Genomic DNA, 24,217 nt, shown 5'->3' with positions numbered 1-24,217 from the left:
TTAGCTTGATTTAATTCCAGCCTCACTCCCACATCAGTCCAGCTGTGAGATAGACAATCAGCCAAACACTTTTACATCAAACCTGCTTAATTTTTTTTTTTCATTGCAACCCATTCTTGGGTTCTAGTTTAGTTGGAAAAATTGGTCTCGACTCCAGTAAGACTCCTATTGGATGATGATCCATAATGCATTCTGGGAGATGTATTATTTTATTCAAACTTTTAGTTCATGATTAAAATGGCAACTCAACTAGATGAATGAATGAATGCTTACTTTGTTTACTTACACTGAGGATTTTATCTTAATTTATCAAGTTATTAAAAATATTTAAATATGAAAAGGTGAGTTATTTTGCCAAATATGCAATAGTTTTAATATATGCTTAATTTATTAGCATTGGATAATGCCAAATTCAAAATTGTAGTTTGATTTAGTCAAAAATGGAAATTAGGACCATCCATCCATCCATCCATCCATCCATCCATCCATCCATCCATCCATCCATCCATCTTTTTCCACAGAAAACAAGAACAAAATTTAAATGCATTTTTAGTTCAACGTTTTCCTGCATATATGATACAATTACAAACATTTGTAAAATGTATGTTTTATTTGCACACAGTGACATTTTGTTAACGTAACCTATAATAAATCTTCAGCTGCTTCCTCAAATAGTGCCCATATCTGTGGATGCTTGAGGTGCGTATGTGGTTCCACTGAACATCTTTTTCCTGGATCTGTATTAACCCATAAAAATAAGCAAAAAAAAAGTGACAGACAGTGAGCTTTACAATTTACCTTATACATATACACTGAACAGCTTGTTTCATTGTAATTTCAGCTCTTTACCTCTTTAAAAAGGGCCACCTTCCAAGCACTAACTTGTGTATTCAAGTGGATCTCCCTGTCATTGATCATCTGCAGGTGGTTTTCATGGCTAGTGTTCAAGGCTTTCATCAATGCATCTGTGTCAGGGAACAGCTAGACACAAAAAGTAGAAATAAAAACAAATCCTGACACCATATTTTGCTGTTGCACACTTGCCTTACAAAGGCTAATGCAAGCATTTTCTATATTTACAGGGACTAACCTGTATGAATAATGGTTGAATTAATATACTGTATGTGTTCTTGTTGTTGTAAACCTACAGTGCTTGATCTCCTATCTTCTGGTATGTCCTCCTTCACATTTGGTTTGGCCACAATCTCCTGAGGTTCAACAATAATTTCTTGCACCTTCTGATAATATTGATCCTCCAGATCTCGCAGCTGATTAAATGTACAACTGAGTAAAAGAAATTAGGATATGAAACATGATAAAACAAATAAGTTACCACCTTGATATTGGCTTGTAATCATATTCAAATAAGTAAAGAACTGGGGAATAATATATATATATATATATATATATATATATAAAGTCAACTTATTTAAATTGCTTTTTTTTGCTAGGATTACCTGGTTGTTTATCTGGTATGCATGATCAACTTTAAGCACAGAATAACTATCAATAAAAAGCATTTTTATTGTATGAAATAATTCATGTCTGTTAAGTTGACCCATGTAAAAAAAGGATATGTCTTCAGTGCAGTTTCCATAAAGTGGCTAGCCATGTCTGAGATAGAGTTGTCAAGCTTAGTGATGTTGTCCTGAAAACAAAAAGAAAGCATCACTTTGGTAAATGTAAAGTAATCAAATGTACTGAAGATGCACTCAAATGCAAACAGTTGCACACGTTTACCTCAAGATTGTTGACCAGCTCAAACTCTACTGTCAGGAGGTCTTTCTGCAGCTGGGTGATTGCATCGTTGCAGCTGTTGATCTTGACTTCAATTAGTGTTGGGTCTGTTACATTCTGAAACTCTGCAATCTTCTAAAAAAAAGTTTAAACTCATAAGATGATCTTTTAAATGGGGGAAAAAAATAAATCAATGTATTTCTGATTTACAGTAGATGCCTTTATAAAATGTCAATCTTTCTACTTGCCTCTCTGTGCTCCTGATCAAACTCTGCAAGTATCTTCAATGCCTTCTGCCTGTAATACGCCTCAGCCTCTTTCTGACCAGTGAAGAAAGCGTTCAGCTCTGCCTCTCTTCGTTTGTGCTCCTCCAAACCAAAGTCAAAGAAACACCTACACAACTCCACCGCTTGGTCCTCAAAAGTACATGCAATGTCAAGGTAACTAAGGAGAGATTAAATTAATGTAAAATTATATTTTTTTAAAAAGGCAAAAAAAGATATGTTTGAAACAGAGGAGCCACTCCTGGAAGGAACTGTGGTTTCACTGCTTCTGGATCATCCTGAAACATGCTGTTAAACAGACTGGACCCATAGATGTCCTCCACAAAGGCGTCCTATGGAAAACAACTATTAGTAGGTCATATGAGCCCACTGGAAGAACTGCATTAATAAATGCGGACTTTTTTCATACATGGTGAAGTTTGAACTCAGCTTCCAGCTTTTGCTGAGCTTCATTTGTTTGTAGCTTTTGCAGCTCTTCAGGTTTAATTTCCTCAAGGAGAAAATGATACTTGATGAATGCTTCTTCTCTCTGTACAAACAAACACACTTGATTCACTTACTATATGCAGTATCTATATCACTGGGACTTAAATGCTCATTTAAAAGAAATAACAGTAACAGAGTCAATTGTAACTTGGGTTGGTGTCAAAATACTTACTATCTCAGAGTTTATTAAAATGTTGTCTAGGAGGGTCAGGCTAGGCAAGCAGGCAATAATAAAAGATGTGTAATCTCCCTCGTTAGAGACAGGATTTCCAGTCATGTTGAGTTTGAAGAGCTTCTTAAACCTCGAGAGATAGAGCACCTTTGAAATGCATCACACATGCAGGCAATTATAAACATTTTGTATCAATAAACTCTTCAAATGCAATAAATGAATTTCTCATCATTCTTTTTTGTTGGGAAAGAAAAAAGAGGCGTACATTGTCCAGCTTTTTGATGTTGTTGTTTCCAACAAAGAGGAGTCTCAGGTTTTCTAGAGTGTCCATATTCTCAAAGACAGAGATTTGGTTGAAGGACAAATTCAGCACCTCAAGCTTTTGCAGAGCATCCAGGCCCTCGATCTTTGTAATCTTGTTGAATGACAGATCTAAAAGACAGATTTAAAAACATTGAGCATGTGTCAACCAAAATGCCAGTGCAAACATAACCTTTACAACAAAACATTACATGTATTGGAAAAAAACAAAAACAATAACTTACTGAACCAGGTCAGATTAGTCAGACCTTCCAGGCCTTCAATCTTCTCTATAATGTTGTTGCTCAGATCAAGCCTCACCAGAGATGTAAAATCCTGCAAAAGGACAATCTTCTGGATGTCTGTAAACAAAATCATCTTATGCATAACTAAACTAAATGCACCAAGCAAAAGTAAAATGTTCATGCTGCTTCTTACTTTTGTTTGCCAGGCCTAAATGAAGAATGTCACTTCTTCTTTCACAGCATGAAATAAAAACTTCTTCTGAGACAATGACTTGGAAATTGCCCAGAGCCTGTTCAATTTGGATGACTTCATTCTTCACGGCATCCTGCAGGACCTTCTCATTTAATGCTATTGGCTCCATGTTTCTCTTCAAAATAATGCTATAATAAATAATGTTATATAAACTCTGTTATAAACAGCAAATGATAAAAATTTTTGGCTTGTTTTGGTCAAATTGATCTCAATCCATAAATAAAAACTCAGATTGTAGATTAGCTTCTTTTATAGATTTATCCAAAATTTGATAAAATAAATTGTATTACTTACTACTGAGAACAGGAGAACGTAAATACCAATGTTTTGTTTTCGTTTAGTCAACGTGTTGTACACTGCGTTAGGCTCAAATCCTTGTTGTTTAGACACAGTTACTTAGCAACAAGTTGATTCTCAGATGCGTTCATGAAAACGTGGTAAACAAAAGAGCACTCCCACATCGCCATGATTTTAGTTTGATTTGTAAAAATGTTAAAACAACTTAAAACATGTATTTCCACAAAACTCATTATTGGTTTAATTTTTCATGTTTTAGTATAATCTCGGGTATAATCTGAGCAAAATAGCAAGATCAAATCAGATTTTTATACAGGCAAAAAAAAAAATCAAAACCGTTTTAACAATGCTAGGAAAAGTTTCTTGAACATAGCTCAATGACGCTAAACATAACTGAAACTAAATTTAGCCAATAGAATCAAAGATTTAATTTTTCTTATCCAATAGAAACGATCAAGAGGCGGGGTTTAGGGTGTACCGCCTCCGGGCCTCAGTCTGCCTCTGTCAATTCCTAGCGGATCGTTTGTTGTCAAAATGGAGTTTTTACTTGGAAATCCTTACAGCACTCCCGTGGGACAATGTGTAGGTATGTAAAACATCAGCGTTATGATTGGGGGTGTAGTGTTTTGTGCCTCATGAGTAGTTTAAGAGTGTACTAATTTAAAATAACACGAAAAAGGGAGCTCGCGCTGGCATCTTCCGAGCAAACGTCATCCGCTTGGAATGAGCTATCGGCTAATGCTAGCCAACATACCCAGATAAGTTAGTCAGTTACAATGACCAATATCACAATAAATCACCTCTAGATTTGACAATGTTAGGTAGTTTTTAAAGCAGTAAATCACACGCACGCGCACACACATCACACACAATGTAAACATGGTGACTATGTCTAGACTGGGCTCGCGTGAGTTCTTTTTTTTAGTTTAAAACTTTCTGCTGTCAACATTTGTCTTTTATATCATTTACATTTTGTGATTACATTCATATTTACCTCTGGCTTTTAAAACAACTTCCCACCCATCATTTTGTAAATGTGCAAACGCTGACAGTAGCCCTCCTGTATGTTTTGAATGCACTGCCACGCTGTTTGTCAATTCAAGAGATGAGAAAGACAGTTTAATTAATTCATCACTGATGATTTAACCTTAAGACACAAATCTATAACTTCACCTAGTCTCATTCTGAATGCATAAACTGTGTTGATTTGAGACGTATGCTAATCTTTATGAAGTACTGTACATATACAAGAAGTAGTAACATTTGTGTAGGTGTTACCATAAAAAGACAAGGCTAAGTAAAGCTCAGACTCACATTCTTAATTCTTAGTTTGCTTGTTTTTAAATATTTTAACTATATGCTTATAAAAATTGGATGGAAGGCTTCAGAATAAAGCATCATCTCTTGCTTTTTACACTTGCTTTTATCTATTTCAGTTTGATGGTACGTTTCAATTGTTACATCTTGAATTTCAGCCTTTCACAGATCTCTGCAGCTGAGTTTATTCATTTATTTATGTGTTTGGTTTTTTTTTTGTGTGGTGATATGTACACCTCAGCAGAGGGGGGGAAATAGTCATCCCACCTGGCAAAACGAAGGGTGGTATGTGTCAAGTCTTTCACACCCAAGCTGCCAGGTGATCCAAAAGTTTACTATTACTGAGGCATGTAGATGAGAAAAGACAATTGTAAATAACAATAAAAAAAATACAAATAGTGATATGGACAAATCTAATACTTTAACATTAAAAGGAAGAAATGAGGGGCTTAAAAGTCCACATTAAAAGAGAAGGACTCCAGCTTTGTTGGCAAGTGCATGGTGCAGCTTGGCACCATCAGAGCCATGTGATAGACTGGCTTCTGTTGTGTCGTGTCAATTACTGGACCTAGAGGGTGCAGGAGAGGTGACACAGCACCATGATGAATTAGTAAAGCTCCTATTGTTCATTGTTATTTTAGCACATTTTACTGTTTATTTTACTGTTTCCTCTCTTACACTTGTCTTCTGCCTCGCAGTAACACACCAATCCTCCTAAGGAGCTTACATGGGACATGGCAACGGAGAGAGTTGTGGTTAATTCTTCCAAACTCAAGTTCTATGTGCTTCACAGTCCATCACAAATGCATTTTAAAGGAATTTTCCAGTTGTAAAGTCACTTAAAAACTAAAAAATGTCACTTTGTGTTTGTTGAATCTGTTGACAACAGATTAAAACACTAGTATATATATATATATATATATATATGTGTGTGTGTGTGTGTGTGTGTGTGTGTGTGTGTGTGTGTGTGTGTGTGTGTGTGTGTTTGAAGCCAACACAGTTTGAAACAATAGCACGGAGTGTGAAGGGGACGGGAGGCTTCTGTTTCTGACTGTCATGGCTGTTATGTGCTGAGCACCCAGCTGCATCACACCCACAGCTGATGGCTTTTTCCTCTGACACGTTGGTTTCCTATGTTCCAGTTAACTATTTTTTCTTTCCAGTGTTTCCCCTACCGTTATGCAGGCGGGGTGCACCACCCCGTCAACAGAACTGAGCACCCCGCCTACCAAACTGCACTTGCCCCCATACCCCCACCTGGCACTGACATATCACTAAGCTAGCAGCACAAAATACAGGCTCTCTAGCTAAAAAGCCGAAAGCAGCACTCACATGGCCTCTTCCCTCATGTTGAACGCGCCCCCCCCCCCCCCGCTCAAAAACTGTTAGTACAAGCTGCGCTCAGACATGTCTCCTTCCCCCCCATCAGCAAAAATCATGGATGAGATGAGCACCCCGCCATGGCAAGCTAACTAGGGGAAACACTGCTTTCTGATAATTTACTAAAGTTCACATCAACGAGTGGTGGCCTAGAGACCCAGCAATATGAAATAAAAATAAATTTTAAAAAACAGTATCTAGTTTTTATTTTTGTAGATCTTGTTGTTGTTTTTTTTTTTACAGGGCATCCACATAAAAATAGGATAATTTTAAAGTACCTGTAATGTAAAACCAGATCAACTAGGATTTATTTTCACTATAGTAAATCTAAAAAGTACTATTTTGCTGGCATATTTTATGTCATCTGTTCATTTTGATGATGAATTAGTCACTTATTGTTTCAGAAGCACATTTTCGTCTTGGCGAAACATATTTCTTGTGAATGGATCCTGCATGAACTTGATATCTTTGTTTGCTTGTTTATGTACAGGATTTCTCACAAACAGCTTCTACCTTGAAGCTGTAACACTCATATATCCCTAACTAGAAAAATCACTGTAATGCCACTTAAATTGGACATTTGACACTTTATCTGTGCTGCTGATTATCCATGCTGCTGATTTTGTACCCGTAAGCTGCTGTATTCATACCCATCTACTAACAACAGACTCATGTTCAGGCTGCTGTTTAATACACCTTATTTATATTAGATGATTATTGTTTAGTGTTTAGTTGATCTTAGATCCTTGTATACTGTTTCTTTTTTATATACTTTATATTTTTGCTATTTCTAGGTGTAACTGGGACCTTGTGCACACAATTTTGGTTCACCACATGTACCACATGTGATACGAATGATAATAAAGAACCTTGAACTTTGAAATAACCTAATTAGTTTTAAGTTTAAATGACTTCTTCAGAGAATTGTGCCAAATGGAAAACAAACGTTACGTACAATGTTACATCGCTGCACCTTGCCAGTGTTATCAGCTATAATACAAACACCTTTCATGCTCTATCTTCTGTCATCCATAATACTTTAGTCGTATTAGTCGATTTTAATGGACATTTTATTGAATGGTTTGCAGCTTTATTCTATGCAGGAAACCACCAGTTGTCTACGTCATAAAAGCCACATTAGAGTAAAATCAGCAGCGCTCGTAAACATGGTTGTTTTATTAAAAAAAGAAAAGGTAAAGCACAATACTTTTAACATTCTGGTTGTTTCCTGTGTGTGTTTTTTTTCAGAGAGAGCCACAGATGGAGGGTTACAGAGTGAAGACTGGACCCTCAACATGGAGATCTGCGATATCATAAATGAAACGGATGAGGGGTGAGCATCAAATTTATTGGAAAATCAGATCCATCGTAATCAAAAATTTTCCGTCCCGTTACTCTGCAGGATTGCGAAAGATATATATTTGGTCCTAAAACACACAGTTTGGTATAAAATAGTCTCTGTCTGGTTGCAGACTGACAAACCAAACAACATAATGGTTGCTGCTCTCATCACACACAACCTTTTGTTTTCCTTCTGTGAATCTGTTTGGCTGAATGAATAGTTTCAAATCTTGGATCGGCCTCCTATAGGAAGAAACACCTGATTTACAGTAATCTGTAAGACCATCAAACCACATTATTTGCACTTTTTAGAGTTTTTATTATCACCCACAGCTAAAGGTAATTATGTTTTTAACGTGTTCGTTTGTCTGTAGTGTTACCAAAATTAATGAATCAGAAAGAAGATTTTAAGAAGCTCTCAAAAGTAAACACAGATATACATCTACAGTTCTTTAAGTTTAGGAGTCAACCTAATTCAAGATGGCCACTGCAGCCTATTGAGCTTAGCCAACACAAAAATGGCTGTAACTCAGTCAGTTTTACAGATATGGAGCTAAAATTTGGTGTGGTAGTAGCTGCGAGTCACTTGTGAGACTTATCACAAGCACTAACAAATCTCTCTAGAGCTCGCAATATCGTATGGAATTGTGCATAGCTTCATTTATAAGCTTTGATCAAAACAGCTGTAATTATGATGAGTTTAGTCTGAAATCCTGGCTGGCATCCCTTGCACATGTGTCAAACTCAAGACCCAGGGGCCAAATGTGGCTCTCACTGACATCTTATCTGGCCCCCAAGATGATATGTTAAACGTAAAATACTTTTATCACTTTAATTTTTTTCAGTAATCTTTGATTATGATGTCAAAAGTGCAACAGAGAACGTCAAATGAGACCGATTTAAACTTTCGTTGAGGAACCTGCAACCAAGAAAAGATGTTGGGTATCTAACTTGAGTTCATGTAGATTCTGAAAATGGCCCTTAGTTTGAAAAAGTTTTTAATTTCGACCCCCATTTGTAAGTGAGTTTGACACTCCTAGCTAGGCCTTTCATTATTGCTCTGAAGAATTATTGAGACAAGAGAAAAACGAAACACAATCACTTGCTTGTGATTAAGGTATCTTTGAGAAATAAGCTGCATTTAACACAGAGTAAGGAATTATTTTAATTGCCATTGCAGTTCCAGCAAACAAAACCTTTCTGGTGAAATGATCAACTAAGACGATTGTGTAAAACAGTTTGTGCAATCCGTTTCACATTCCTCGTGCCTACGCTCCCGCTTGTCTTGACAGGAGACACGTGGCTTTCTCTGCCACCTCAGAGCAAACACAGAATAAACCAAAACACGAAACATCTTGTCTTCAAGATGTTTAGTAAGAAAAACAAAACGGGCGAACTCCGGGGTTAGAAATTCGTAAGACTCTGAATACGCTCTTAGCAACTTTTGTGTGATGTTTTCCTAACACGTATGACGAGTGCTTTCAAACGACCAGATATCTAAAGGTGTAACAACAGATGGTGCGCGCTGAGCAAACACAAAACAGATGCACCCACCAAATAACAAAAGGCAAACTGCAGCAAAGTGTCAGAAACGAAATGGTTTCTTTTTAACGCGATTATGTGCAGCAAACTTTACAGGGAAAATCTAATGCTGACTTTATTCTCCATCTTTGTCCATCTTCATCTGTCTCAACAGTCTTGCTAAGTACCTGTACTGTTTAAAGGAGCTCATAAAGACTTAGCATCATGGTTCATCTTCTGTGAGGAGATGGGGAGGATGAGGCAGATAGCCAGCCTGAACACCTCATGCGTGAACAGCTTTGATCTTGCCTTGGGAGAAACATTTTGCAGCCATGCAGAAATAAAAAGGCAGAGCCAGATGGTGTGACAGTTCTCCACTTCCTCTGTCAAATAGTTACACTGACAGACAGACTGGCATCTGTTCCTGTGGCACAGAGAGGAGTTTATTCCAACAAAGTCGGTGGCGTTACGCTCGCTCGCAGCAGGGGTCGCCTAATGCAGCTGGAACTGCTCTGCTGTTTTTATTTCCAGGCCAAAGGATGCCATGCGGGCGCTGAAGAAGAGACTGAGTGGGAACAAGAACTACAGAGAGGTTATGCTGGCACTAACGGTAGGAAGTTTATATATCCAGCTGCCCCCACAATAAATGCATTCAACACATCAGTTTTAAAAGACACAAATTGGCCTTATCTACAAAAGCAAAAAAAACAAAAAAACACCTGAAGTTTTAAAAACTAACTTTAGGGAAAATAATGTGTGCAAACATAAAAAGCAGGGTTCTAATTAGGGATGTACGATATTATCGGCATGGTATCGGTATCGGTCAATATTGGCGATAAAATTAAATATCAGACATCGGCCATTCCATCAAAACAACGCACCAATATAAAAGGCACTGTTATTTATATATTCAGTATATATAAGACGCTGTTTTTGTATGACAACCCAGTGACAAGGATGCCTGCAGCGCCAGCACAACGTTTTAGATTTGTGAAAATTTACAAATTTGCACTGTTCGAATGTTGTCATTGCGTTAGAGAGAGTAAACGTCGAGAATAAATTTGACATTAAACATAATTCAAGCTGAAGTGTTGCATCATTTTCAGACCCCTTTTTGGCATCTGCATTTAGAAGCAGGACAAATTGACAAAGATCATGCAGAATAAAGTAGTATTTTAATTCCACAGTAGAGAAAGCTTTGTAGCCTCTGTAAATAGGTCAAGGAGGAAAGATATCGTTATTGGTATCGGGTATTGGCCAAATAAGTTTTAACATATCGACAGATCGGATATTGGCCAAAAAATCCAATATCGTTCATCCCTAGTTCTAATAAAAACACATGCTTTTTTTTATTAATAATTTATCTTTATAAGCTATAGGCTATATAATAATTTATATACAATCAGCTTGTAACACCAATAAATAGTTTGAAGACCCTCAAAATCACAAGTGGTAGAAGGAGGGAAGCAACAAGAAAGAAGCAAAGGATCAAAAGTTTTCTCCTTTTCCTCATTTTAAAAAAGGTCAGACGTTTGTATCCGGTGCTCTTTCCTTCTGCAGGTATTGGAGACCTGTGTGAAGAACTGTGGTCACAGGTTCCACGTCCAGGTGGCCAACAAAGACTTCATTGATGGCATTCTCGTCAAAATCATCTCCCCCAAAGCCAATCCTCCTACAATCGTGCAAGACAAAGTGTTGTCTCTCATACAAGTAATTCAGCTTTGCCTTTTCTACCCACTGTTTTCTAATAATTGTCCTTGCAACCTTATATCATATCAGTTTTCCCTTTTTAAATGCCCCCCAAATGGATTTAAACAGTGTGAGGGGAATTGTCTTTGAGTCTGTGTATCTTGTAAATATTTACTGGCATTTATGACAAGAGATCCCAGAGGTTTGTCTCGTGCGTCTTTGTTGTGACAGTCCTGGGCAGACGCCTTCAGAAGTAGTCCTGATCTAACTGGCGTAGTCCACACCTACGAGGAGCTGAAGAGGAAAGGCGTTGAGTTCCCGATGGCTGACCTGGATGCCTTGTCTCCCATTCACACGCCACAAAGAGTGAGAAGAAATGTGCTAACACACTCAAACTTCATTTAAATGCTTAATATTCAAGGATTTTATTTGGAAACACAGGGTACACCAGAAGTAGACCCAGCCTTGTTAAAGTACCTCGCTCCTGCCTCATCTGCTGCTGCTACTCCTAAGCCTGGCCCACCCACTCCCGCTGCCACACCGGCCTCCAGCATCCCTAACCCCATTACAGCGACCCCCGAGCAGGTGAGACACATTCCCCGTGACATCACTACAGCAGTTTTTATTCACCGCTTCACAATAAAATTTGGAGTTACCAAAGGAAAGCAGATTGAGAGGCATATTTTATCATGACTAGCTCTACCTGCTGCGCTGCAGAAACTGAACAAACCTGTTTTAATGTGCTCGCAGATTGCCCGTCTGCGGAGTGAGCTGGACGTCGTGAGAGGAAACGTTAAAGTCATGTCAGAGATGCTAACTGAGATGGTTCCTGGTCAGGAAGATGCGTCTGATTTAGAACTGCTCCAGGTAAAATTCAACCGTGGAAACACCTTCAGAATCACACACCTGTGCGTCTGTCTGACATGATTTAGATTGTTTTATTTACCAAAGCTTTAATGTTAGAGTAAACCTAAATAAATCTACATATGTTTTTACCTTTTGTGCCGCTGTGGCTGATTAGTTAGAGCAGTCGTCATCCAATGCAAGAGTTGGGGGTTCGATTCCACCAGCAGTCACATGTTGAAGTGTCCCTGGGCAAGACACTGAACCCCTCATTGCCTCCGATGTGTGTCCCATCGGTGTGTGTGAATGTGATAAAGCTCTGATTAGTCTTTGTATAGATCTAGTAGAGTGCTATGAATGGGTACATGAGGGCACAGATTGTGTTGTAAAGAGCTTTGAATATCTTGATAAGATAGAAAGGTGCTATATAAGTACAGTCCATTTACCATTTTGTGTGTTTTTTTATTTTTTATTATTATTATTATTATTATTGCTTCCTGTTGAAAAATGGAAAGGTGGGCAAAAATGTTTTTCCTGTTGCCAAAATATCTCGTGACTCACTGTACAACTTTTAATGAAACTTTCAGAACGTAATCATTTGATTCAAGGTTCTTTATTGTCATTTGCATCACATATGGTACATGAGGTGGAATGAAATTTTGTACCCAAGGTTCCAGTTACACCCCAAAAATAGCAAAAAAATAAAATACAAGTATAAAACGAAACAGTATTCAAGGATCATATACCCTAAACACTAATAATGTAAAATAATATGGTGTATTAAACAACAGCCTGAGCACGAGTCTGTTGTGAGCAGATGGATATGAATACAGCAGCTTAAAGGCAAGAAATCAGCAGCATGGATAATTACACAACATTGTGTGTTGCTGTGTAAACATACACAACAAATTAACTTTTGGAGTGGATTTTATTTCATTTTTTCTCATTTTTATTTGTTAGTTATATGAAAATATTTGAGATTAAAAAATAATACAAGCAACAAAAACAGCTAAATAGTAAAATTTTTCTCCAAACATCCAAAAGATACTCTTCTACAAAGCCATTCATATTATACTGTGAAGCGTTGAAGCACGTTTCAGCCACCAGGGGGCGCCATATCTTCAGAGTTCTCGCAGCTCATCGAGAGATGTGAGGTGCTGTGGTGAAATTCCTCTAACTGGCATTCAGGAGCATTACAGATACAGACTCCACTGTAGAGTTTAATCTCCTTGAGCCAAATCCACTCAAGTATTCGCATCGGCTCCGAGGATCTGGCGATCTATATAAATAGAGTGATTTTGTTGTTTTTCAATGCTGTTCTCATATTCACAAGAAACAAATGAGAAGTGTTACGATGAACGTGTCTGACAAAACAAATCGTTTACAGCGGTTTCGTTTGTTCCTGCGCGGGCGTCTCCTCAGATCACAAGTTTGTCTTCGTCTCTCTTCTTGACCGATCTGTTGTTGCGTTGACGTGTCCAGGAGCTGAACAGGACGTGCCGGGCCATGCAGCAGAGAGTGGTCGAGCTGATTTCGCGCATTTCCAACGAGGAGGTGACGGAGGAGCTGTTACACGTCAACGATGATCTCAACAATGTTTTTCTTCGTTACGAGAGGTGCGATCAATCCTTCAGGGGACCTTCTTTTGTTTGTTTTAGCGTTCGATCAGAAGACGTGCTGTAAGCAGAGAAAAACAAAAACTTTTGAGTAAACGTGCTTCATGCACATGAAATATTTCAATTTGGGCGAAAACAATCGTCACAATATAAAGAAGTGGGCATAAAACATTCTTTTGATGCTCAAATGTGTTTGTTTTGATTTTTTTTTTTTTGAAGATGTGTAAGCATTTGAAGCGCAAAGTTTTACAGTGCTTTGTGTTGCTCACAGGTATGAGAGGTACAGGTCAGGAAGGGCTGCACAGAACAATGGGGTGAGTAACAAAACGCATAAAAAAACAAACATCAGGTTGGTTTTTTTTGTATTTGCTTCTGTTCTGCTTTTTTTTTATGTCTACATGTGCAATTTGTCCAAACATAAATGTTCTGTCAAATTCTTTTACAAATAATTTCAGTTAATTGACTCTTACTGCATGCATAACCGATCACAAAACACTGAAAACATTTTTAGCTGCGAAACTGGTCCAGCAGCACACGTCTAACTGGATGCGAGTCTTCCTGTTCGAGACATTTAACAAGGAAGTGGAGCAGCGTATTGTGGTGCATTTGCATTTTGTTTATATTTATGATTAAAATTTTCTGTGTGCTCTGTCTGTTTGTGTTGCTGCTAGCTGACAGAGGCAAGTGACACCGGCACGGCGCTCTATCCCAGCTTTTGCACCGGACTGAACAAAATATTAGCGCATCAGATATTTAGAGTTAGACCTAAATGACAAGTTAGCATTACTCCTAGAAGTTGTGTTGTTTTGTCTTTTTTTGTTCATGTTTTCCACTCTGTTGTAAGTTATGTAATACATCTGTGACTTTATGTTAATTATTTAAATGAAAACATTAATCCTAATTTAATTAATCCCAACCTGGCACTGAGTTGTTTAATCTCTTTTGTTTTCCGTCACCTCTCAGATGTTAACTGAGGCCACAGAAGACAACCTCATAGATCTGGGCCCAGGATCGCCTGCTGTAGTCTCACCCAGGGTCACGTCCAGCCCCCCGCCCAGCTCTGCTGCGGGGGCCACGGCTTCCCCAGCCCGCAGCTCTGCTACTACCTCTCTCTCCACTGCACTGGCTAGTCTTGGTAAGAACAAGACCATCAATGGGTTTATATATCAAGTGGTAAAAAATACTTTTGGCTCAGAAAAATGACCTTCGATGGTTGAGACTCTCTTCACACTCAGGCTGATGGTGGTTTTGGTTAAAATCAGAATCAGTTTATTATTGCCATGTCAATGAACGAGGTTCACAAACTAGGAATTTGCTTCGACATAAAGGCGCGAATAATAATAAAGTAAAATAAAGTAAAAATGAAAACATAACATAAACATGTGTACACCCATACAATAAAAAAAAACTTGGAAAACAGTACAGATGGAGTATTCAATTATAATACAGATGTAATGTGACCAAAGCAGAAATTATGAGGTAGCATTATGAGTGTTCAGGAGTCCAACAGCAGAGGGGAAGAAACTGTTCTTATGGCGGGAGGTTCTGGTCCGAATGGACCGAAGCCTCCTGCCTGAGGGGAGTGGTTCGAACAGACCGTGTGCAGGGTGAGCAGGGTCAGCTGTGATCCGACCTGCTCTCCTCACAGTCCTGGGGACGTACAGGTTGTGGAGGGATGGAAGGCTGCAGCTGAGCGCACAACGCGCTGCAGTCTGAGTCTGTCCCTGGCAGTGGCCCCGGCGTACCACACCGTGATGGAGGAGCTGAGGATGGACTCGATGAAAGCCGTGTAGAACTGCACCATCAGCTTGGCCTTCTTCAGCTGTCATAGGAAGTACAGTCTCTGCTGGGCCTTCTTGATGAGGGAGCTGATGGTCGGCTCTCACTTGAGGTCCTGGGTGATGGTGGTGCAGAGGAACCGATCAAAAATATATTTAAAAAAAAATCAAAAATATATGTAACAATAAGTTGTTAAATGAATTATTTTTTGGCAACTAAAGTTGCCTGTTTGTATTGCCAGCACTGTGTGTGTATGCTGCTCTCTAACATCTGCCATGTTTGGAGTCTGCAGGTCTGCAGCAGAATATAAAACAGGCCTGTCATTGCTAGAAGTCCTCATGCTGGTCTTTAGGAAGTCTCTTCACTCAAGTATTTAGATTCAAATGTACTTTTTCTGCTGCTTTTAGTTTGTGCAGCACAAGAGCTGAGCAAAGTCATCGTCTGTTACCAGTTGCATTTTTTCTGCTTTTATTTTTTACTGACTTTATTGTTTTCCGATCATTTTCTTCATAATTCTCCCCACCCCCCACACACCCCCACTAATTTGTATTTTCCCCTGTCTTGCTCCAGATGTAGGTTCAGACAGTGTAAGCGGCACTCTGTCGTCTCTGTCGACACACAACAAGGACGACTTTGACATGTTTGCTCAGACCAGGAGCAGCTCTCTGGCTGAACAACGTAAAAAGTAGGCCTTCGTGTCACTTTACTTCTGAGGCAGCACAAACCTTCCCATGTTATTACAGGGTTAAATGGATTTAGCCAAATTTAAGTCCTTAAATGGCTTTAAAAAGGTTTAAATTCATATCTTAGTGGCATTAAATACTTTTCATTTGTTTAAAAAAAATGACATGAGTGATTTATTAGAGTAACGTAAAAACCCTTTTGTAACGCTGTGCTCAGGTAATGCTGGTTACTAGCATGGTAGTTTTCCAGTAGGACTAGTTTTTGGTACAGTCTTTTGTGAACTATGTATTGAAATAATTTATTTACTTATTTAGTAACCCTTTTTTAACCAGGCAAATTTCACTGAGATCACAGATTTCTTTTACAAGGGAGGCCTGAGCCTAACAGTGTCAGTAAAAATATACACACAGACATGATGATGCTCCACTGTGATGTTTGTTTAAATAAGTTTGAAGTGAAAAGAAGAGCTTGTTAATAAGTAAGACACATAGTGTATGCATTCATTGTCAATGCCATCGAAAAGGGCATTCAAATAGCACTTTAAAACAATCATTTGAAGTTTATGCATTCACTGTCGACGGCATTGCAAATGCTTAAAAATGGCATTGAATTGGCATAAAAAGCATTAAATTTGATTGATTTCTGCAGAAACCTTGTATTATTTAGTGTTTCCTTTACTAAATCTTGTGGACGTGTAGTAATATTCACTTTTACTATATAAACTGAAATCCCCACCTGGACACTTCGGCTCTGGTTATTTAATAGTTTATTCAAGCTTCACCAATTTTTAATGGTATTTTCTTGCCATTCATTTTTAAACAGGTCTCTCTTGAAAATGAGTCCTCGTGACTCAGCGAGACTAACCTGTATAAATAAAGGTTGAATGAATTTTTAAATTAGGCCTTTTTAGTAACGTGAATCGGTTCTGGATTTTGTAATTAGCGTAGAAGTGGTACATTGTGGTGTTAACACAAACATTTGTACCTTATACAATTTTACCAGTGTCATTAAATTTATCGGCGCTACAAACCCTGTTTTTCCTTTTTTGCATTTGACAAAAGAAGAAGTAAACAAAAGCATAATCTTGCTAACTTTGGAAAATTATGTGTTTAATGTTGCCAGGTGGCCAAATATCACTATTCCAAAGTGTCTCAATCTGTCTTGTGCTTTTGTGTAAACATATTTTATACTTGTTAGCTGTCAGTAATGGATCTTCTGTATAATTTTATTGTTTATGTGCACAGTGTAAAGTATGAAGACCCTCACGCTCTGGGTGGCCTAGCTTCTGCTTTAGATGTTAGACAACAGAACGCAACCGGGGTGAGTACATCGAAACATGCAGTTTGATTTAATTTCGTCTTGTTTAGAGAGTGAGGATATTTTAGGATGTTTCCCAAAAGCCTCTGAAGACTCCCTTCATGTGAATGAGCGTTAAACTGTATAGTGTTTTTATTCTGAATACTTTAAACAGAAATATGCAGTTTTTGATCTTGCGCTAATTATCTGAAATGTGCTGTTTGTCCGTACTCTTATCAATTAAATAGAGATAAATGTTTAAGTTCTAGCAATTGGTTAAACAAAGAAGCAGCTTCTGTAGGTGATTCAACTTCATTTGTCTGGATTCAAGTTGAAAAGCAAACACTCACAATCAGCTTTCACATAAAGTCAAACTCTGAGGTCGCTTCAGGGTTTTTCTATTTCTTTCTGTCTAAGCAAACGTTTCAGTAGAGGTTATCAGTTGGTACACAAATGGTTCTGAAGTCTGAGGCAGCGCTCACACAGACACACACACACACACACACATATCTCCTGGGCTGCGGTCTTGTAATCCAGAGTCTGCAGGTTTGTGTCAGGAAGGGCTGTAAAACGATTGACAAATCATTTATGCGAGTTCGCTCATTGTGGCCCTCCCCTGCAGAAGGGAGCAGCCGAAAGAAAAACAACAGCCAAATCAAATCTCTTCTGTTCATTTTTTTCATCTTCACCTCTTTATGGAATGTCCTTTGGCCATTTTTTCCTGTTTTCTTTATTTATTCTTTACGATAGTCATCTCTCTTGCACATTTGACCTCTCCTCTGTCTTCTTTCTCTGGACTGTGTGCTTTGCTGTGGTGGGGCCTTTCTTCTCTGTGTAAGGTCTTATTCTGTTGTTGATTCAGCTGAGGGTTAAAGGGGATGAAAACCCAGCAGATCAGGAGCTGCCCATAGACAGCTGGCTTATTACCCAAGGAATGGTGAGGACTCTACCCACAGTGTGTCCTCCTCTCCTCCATCATGTTTTTTTTGCCTCATCTCACTACTCTCTTCTGAAATCCTCAATCAATCCCACTAACAATGTTTTCTCCCCTTTGATCATTATCCTCCATGTCTAGTTCAGATGTACTCTAGTGTTGGGCAAAATGATGATTCATAAACCACCTGCACTGCTGGAGTTTTCTTTTCTTTTATTCAAACTTTATTAATTAAATATATTAACAAGGATTGCACCGATTGCTTAGCAGGGACCTGAATCTGTTGATTTTCTTCATGAGCTGTGACTAACGCTCATTAATCACATTTTCTTTCCTGGTCCGTGAACACAACATAGCTAAGCAGTTATGGCAATAGCACATCTTCATTATAACAAAAGAAGCACAAGAGGCGTAAAAAGTTGATCAAACTGAATTTAGATTTTCTACCAGGTAAATATACAGTTTATTTAATGCTCACTAAAACATGGACTGAGGTTTTATTGTATCTGATATTAATATTTGTTGATGGTTGAGTGATCTAGTACATTTTATGTTTGTTTTTTAATTAAAAAAAAAAACAGAAAAGTTAAGTGTAATTTGTTTCTTGGAGCAGCTGGACTGTAATTCATTTCTTTTGTTTTGTACAAACGCCTCTGTTCAGTAAATTAGTTTTTTGTTGTTGTGGAGAAATGGTTATTTTATTATAAATGTTTTTTTATGAGCACACAATAAAATGTTCAGCTTTACTAGACATCATAAATCTGTATCAGTGCAGAAAACTGCAATCGGTGCATCTTTAATAAAGAATAATGTTTCTTTTTAGTGATTATCACTGTTTCAAGAGCTCGTTCATGTTGCCCAACTCTTTTGTACTTCTTTGGAAGGAGAGTACTCATAACTAACGCTCACCATAATACAACCTTTTCTTCTTAGATGTAACGAGTCACGGGAGCTTAGCTCGGCTCCATCATGTATAAAAGAGTGGAAATAAATGTGCTACTCAGCAAAATCAGACTGATTTTAGTAAAAGAATGAAGTCATTCGGAAATCAAAAATTAAACATTTAGCTGGAAATGTTCCGAAGCAACAAAAATAATAAAACTGTGGAATATATTTTCAGTGTAACTATACAAATAATTAAACTATTTGATCATTAAGTACCAGTAAAATATAATCTTCAGGTCCATGACCCAGTTCTGTTGTTAAAATTGAGTTAAATTGGTGTCCAGACACACACAGAAAACATCTGGAGCATCATGAAAAGAAAATATCTACAAAATAAAGCTTTTGGTGTTCTGTTTTTGTACTGACTCCAGGATTTAAACCAAAAATAAAACTTTGTTGCTGTGTTGTGGTGAGTTTTATCACTTAACCCCTTAAAGTCTGTAGCTTTAATACTAGTGATTAATAATAGATCCACTTTTTAACCAGAAATACATTCAACTAATCAAGAAATTGTTAGGTTTATAATTTGTAACCATTAAATTCAATGTAATATATTCTCCTTTTTTTAAAACAGCTGTCTTAGTGTGCAGTTTTTTTTTTTACATCTTTTCCCTCTTCATACAGGTGTGTGATCTTTCCCTCCTGTTTTTTCCTATTTTCTACTTTACTGCATAAATTGTGATCACACAAGGAAACGCTAATATTCGAGTAAACCATGATTATCTCAACCATCAGTTCACTTTCAATTGTGGGCTGCATCGTAAATTAAATTTAGCATGTTTTTTTATTTTTAATTTTGTGAACATTAACTTTTACTTTTAGCAGAAACATTTTTTTAATCACAGTCCATGTTTTCTTTTTTTTTTTTAATAGAAGATGCAGAGCAGCACACTTAATTCACAACATGTTTTGTGTTCACAAATACCGTCCGCTCTGACGCCACTGCACGCCCACGCAGCCACGCTCACGCTCCGTTCTCCCTGTTTGTACCTGTACGTCGTGCCTCTCGATAGTCCCTGTGGTCTCAGCTTTGCTCATCCAATCGAGCTCCTAATCACGTTACGGTGATCTGCTGATTAACTAAACGACGTGGAATGATTATTGCTGCTGTAGTCGACAGCTGTTGAGCCACATCGGCCTCGCAAAACTCGTGAGAACAAAACTGGGAGCTCCTCTTGTCGTGAAGAAGCCTGCTGAGCCGTGGACTGTTGATTGGAGAGAGACCAAGCGCGTTTTATAATCAAATCATTCTTTTTAGCGTTTTGTTTTTATCATATTAGCCTTTGTTGGTTCTTATTTTTTATGAGTGTTGCTTCTTTTGTTTTTCTGTGTGTCTTTTTGTTGTGTGGCTTTGGTTCTTGTCCATGGCTTCGCTCCATAGATCCCCGTATCGCAGTCCTCTGTCATGGATGACATAGAGGAGTGGCTGTGTGCTGACGTGGTGAGACTTCTTTTATACTTTGATTTATTCCCCCCTCTTTCTCTCTCTTTCCCTACCTTCCATTTGGTTTTCTTTGATAGATCTCATCCATCCATTTCATGCAACTACGCAGATTTTTCTCAAACGTAAAACCGCTGATGACTTGACACAACAGTTTACTATGAGGTCTATTAACACGGCGCTAATGATAACTGACTGGAAACAGCTGCACATTTCTTTTGAGCATGTGGAGGTAATGGAGGGGCTCAGGAAGGTTTATGAGCTACTTCGTGTGTATGTGCCAGCACGTTAACCCTTAACAAGCGGTAGATTTGTGTGAGTGCTTGGTGTAAATTGTCAGATTAATGTGTGGCTAAGATTTGTGTCATTTCTTGAAATGTTATCTTATTTTCTATTTAATAGAAGGGAGATGGCTCTGAGGAAGGGGTAACCAGTGAAGGTACTTTAGGCAAATAAATGCATATTCCCCACAGCACTAGTGTGTTTGTTACACTGACATTTGTGTGTGTTTTTTTTTCAGACTTCGATAAGTTCTTGGAAGAGCGAGTCAAGGCAGCAGACACTCTGCCATCTCCGCCCGGAGCTGCCACTGCTCACCCCGCTCGTGCCTCCAGTGGTTCCCAAAAGAAGGCCGAACGGTCGGAGGATGCCCTCTTCGCCTTGTAGACCGACCTCTCCATCAGGGCGTCTCTAACGGTTGTGCTAAGCAGTTCCCCTCCAGAACGGTCGTGTTTCATCGTCGACTGGAAGTGGTGTAGCAAGTGATCTCCATCTCCTTGTTCTCTTCTTGCCCCTGTCACTCAAACCCACAGAGGTCCAAAATGTTTACCGCACACGTTGCTGTGTTGCGTTTTACTATAAATGGATGTAATAATCTGTAACGTGGGATGTACTACTCGCAGCCCTGCAGCTCATTTGTAACACAAATGTTGACAGCCTCATGTGGTTTAAGAATGTGGTATATTACTGCAAGATGAATGGGGGAAATTTAACTGTCCATGCTTAGACTTGTATAGAAGCATTCAGCTAAAGTGATCTTTTTTTTTATTTGCATTTTTACTACATTCACCTAATTATTTATGCATTTATTATTCTAATAGTTTATTCTGATTATGTACTAAAGTTGTGGTTATGACTGATTCATGATTTTATTTTTGAACTGGAAGTACTCCATTCAGGAGTTCTAGTAATGCTTTAAAAACATGAGTTTAAAAGAAATGCATTTTATTAGAGGACTCACTTTAGCAAACCTATTTTGTTAGTAAAAAAAATGATAATATAGGAAATTGCATCTAATCTTGACACACTAAGCATCAACGGTATTTTACTAAACAAAGGGAATAATAAAACTACGAAATAACATCAAGATCAGTAACATACAGAACAAGCATTATGTTTGAAAGTACTGAAAGGGAAAGAACGCCAGTGTTTCCCCTACCATTACTACGGCCCCGTCAAGAGAACAGAGCACCCTGCCTCAACAACCCCCCCTCCCCCGTCGACAATTGTCAGTATTGATGTAGCGCGGGGCGCAATATAAACGTGCTAGCAAAAATTCTACAGTTGCACAAAAAAACCCCAACAGTACAACAAGCGCCCTGCCAAAGGAAATCTAGGGGAAAAACTGAACACGGTTGTGGATTATGTCCCATTTCTCTTTTCAGTCTTTTGAAAAGTTACGAAAATGAACGGAGAGCTTTTTGCTCTTCATTAACTTTGAGCACTTTCAGCCATTCCAAAGAACATTAAGGCTTTAATTTTTCATTTAGCCTTTATTTATACAGGTAGTCTCATTGAGTCACGAGAACTCATTTTCAAGAGAGACCTAAGGGGTCAAGGGCCTTGCTCATGGGCCCAGAGTGGGGTGAATAAGGGTAGGGGCAAGTGTGGGTGCTTTACCTACCCCGCCCACATTTTTGATGTTGTCGGGGCTTGAACCGGCGATCTTCCGATCACTTCTCTAACCTCTGCGCCACCACTCCCCCAATGACCAACTATAGTATTTATTTTAACTGTTAGGAGAGAAAAAATGCTCCCATACAACAAATAGTTTTTTTTTCTTGACTTTATTATTGTTTGTGCACTTTGAAGCAGAAACAATTGGTATTTTGTCCTTTGTGTTTACAAAATTATTACTATTTTTGCAAAACAGATGGCGACGGAAAGGTTTATTAAGTAGCGTTTTTTTTTTTTGTTTGTTGTTTTTTTTTCCACAAACCCCCATAAAAATTTTGAGATTAGAGCCTTTTGGTCATGGCCCAATTCTGACTAGCCTTTACCACCTCTATCGCTGAGTGGTTCAAAGACCTACAACAGGTAAGATATTTATTCATAACCTTCCACAAAGGAGGTCACAAACTCATTTTCAGTATGAAAACTTTCTGAAGACAAAAAATGGACGTTACCAAACTCAGTAGTTTTAAAATGTATAATCAGGTAGATACTTGCATACTTTTTGCTATATACCTCAAAATGCAAGAATTATTTGGACCTAATAAAAATTATATTGTCCAATATAAATTTGATAAAATGTAAGGAAGCTTAGTTTTTTATTCCCCGATTTGATTTTTGTAGTTTATGTACTTTTCATTGCAGTTTTATAATTGTTTAGTCCAGTTCAAGGCATGATTTCCTTCATGTACTTTGATTGAGATCAAGTTACTGAATTAACAGTTTGGCCAGTTCTCAGTATGGGCATCGATTAAAAAAGAGACACAGTCCTGATTTCTTATTCTTAAGATAGATGCAAACTGTTCATTATCTAAGTAGTCATGATAAATACATGGGTTTTGGTTAAGAAAATGTACTATTGAGCTTTAACGCTGTAATATTATATACAGAACCATATGTTTTATATGGTTGCCACTTGCCAGATTACTCGCATATAATATTTTATTTTTCAATTTGCATTAATGTTGCACATATAACAAAAATTTTTCACAGAGATGTTTTAAAATGGAATTAACTATTTTCTGTGTCTCTGTGTTACGTCTGTAACAGTGTTTTTGTTACCTGCTTTTATGAAGATTGTAAAATCAGAAAGTATTCCACAGAAGTTTTGGCTGCCTGGAAGAACTGAATGTCTTAAAAAAACGACGAGCTGGTGCATCGTTAAGGTCTGGATGTGGAAACGAGGCCGCTTTCTGTTCTTGGGTATGCCATGTCCATCTGCTGCCGTTACTTGTGTATGGTCAGATTTGTGTTTGGCTGACCTTTTTGCACGTGTTTAAAGGCCCAATAAAAGCCTAGCAATGTGTAACCCCTACCTCATAACTCTGTCTTTATTTTTTCTTTGTGTCACGTGACTGCCTGTTTTTAAATGCTCATGCTGATGCAGCCCAGCCTCAATCTTCTGTTTCACCCCACCTACCATGATACGTATGGATTCTTTACTACAACAAAACAAGTCCTGGTCAGGCATAGTTTTAATATAATTCTCTAGTTTTCAGCTGTTTGTGGATCACTGGATTCTGATATTTAGTAAGGAGAAAACTATACTGTACCAATTCTAGAAACAAGCCAACAGCAAAGGGGTTTCAGTGCATTAGGTCAGTGACCCACTTCCCCAAGCTTTGGTCTCCCATTTGACATTTATTTTTAAAGTATATTTTTATTAAAATTAGATGTTTGTGTGGAGGGGAAAATACATTATTTATT

General features: G+C 38.1%; 2 protein-coding genes across 3 annotated transcripts; one reads left to right on the top strand and one right to left on the bottom strand.

The window, feature by feature from the left end:
- Positions 1-632: 632 nt before the first annotated feature.
- Positions 633-3,813, bottom strand: drc3 (dynein regulatory complex subunit 3). Its single transcript, XM_037688531.1, has 13 exons — positions 3,772-3,813; positions 3,418-3,605; positions 3,225-3,341; positions 2,945-3,111; positions 2,680-2,826; positions 2,431-2,550; positions 2,241-2,353; positions 1,986-2,160; positions 1,741-1,872; positions 1,578-1,648; positions 1,149-1,278; positions 850-981; positions 633-737 (listed from the first exon to the last, which is right to left on the bottom strand). Exons 2-13 carry the CDS (start codon positions 3,584-3,586, stop codon positions 633-635), a joined length of 1,578 nt encoding a protein of 525 aa, XP_037544459.1. The 5' UTR covers positions 3,587-3,605; positions 3,772-3,813.
- A 429-nt stretch (positions 3,814-4,242) lies between these two features.
- On the top strand, positions 4,243-21,684 carry LOC119420960 (TOM1-like protein 2). 2 transcript variants are annotated; one of them, XM_037688344.1, is made up of 16 exons: positions 4,243-4,360; positions 7,720-7,804; positions 9,865-9,943; positions 10,894-11,043; positions 11,254-11,388; positions 11,464-11,607; positions 11,773-11,889; positions 13,348-13,481; positions 13,753-13,795; positions 14,445-14,616; positions 15,831-15,945; positions 17,189-17,264; positions 18,103-18,177; positions 20,501-20,560; positions 20,963-20,999; positions 21,081-21,684. In XM_037688344.1, exons 1-16 carry the CDS (start codon positions 4,309-4,311, stop codon positions 21,224-21,226), a joined length of 1,620 nt encoding a protein of 539 aa, XP_037544272.1. In that variant the 5' UTR covers positions 4,243-4,308; the 3' UTR covers positions 21,227-21,684. The 2 variants fall into 2 exon arrangements, with proteins under 2 accessions (XP_037544272.1, XP_037544271.1); XM_037688343.1 differs by lacking the exons at positions 18,103-18,177; positions 20,501-20,560.
- The last annotated feature ends 2,533 nt before the right edge of the window (positions 21,685-24,217 follow it).

Source organism: Nematolebias whitei, chromosome 15, assembly GCF_014905685.2.
Source record: "Nematolebias whitei isolate Nwh7 chromosome 15, NemWhi1, whole genome shotgun sequence".
NCBI lineage: Eukaryota > Metazoa > Chordata > Actinopteri > Cyprinodontiformes > Rivulidae > Nematolebias > Nematolebias whitei.
This window is presented reverse-complemented; position numbering and strand designations above follow the sequence as displayed.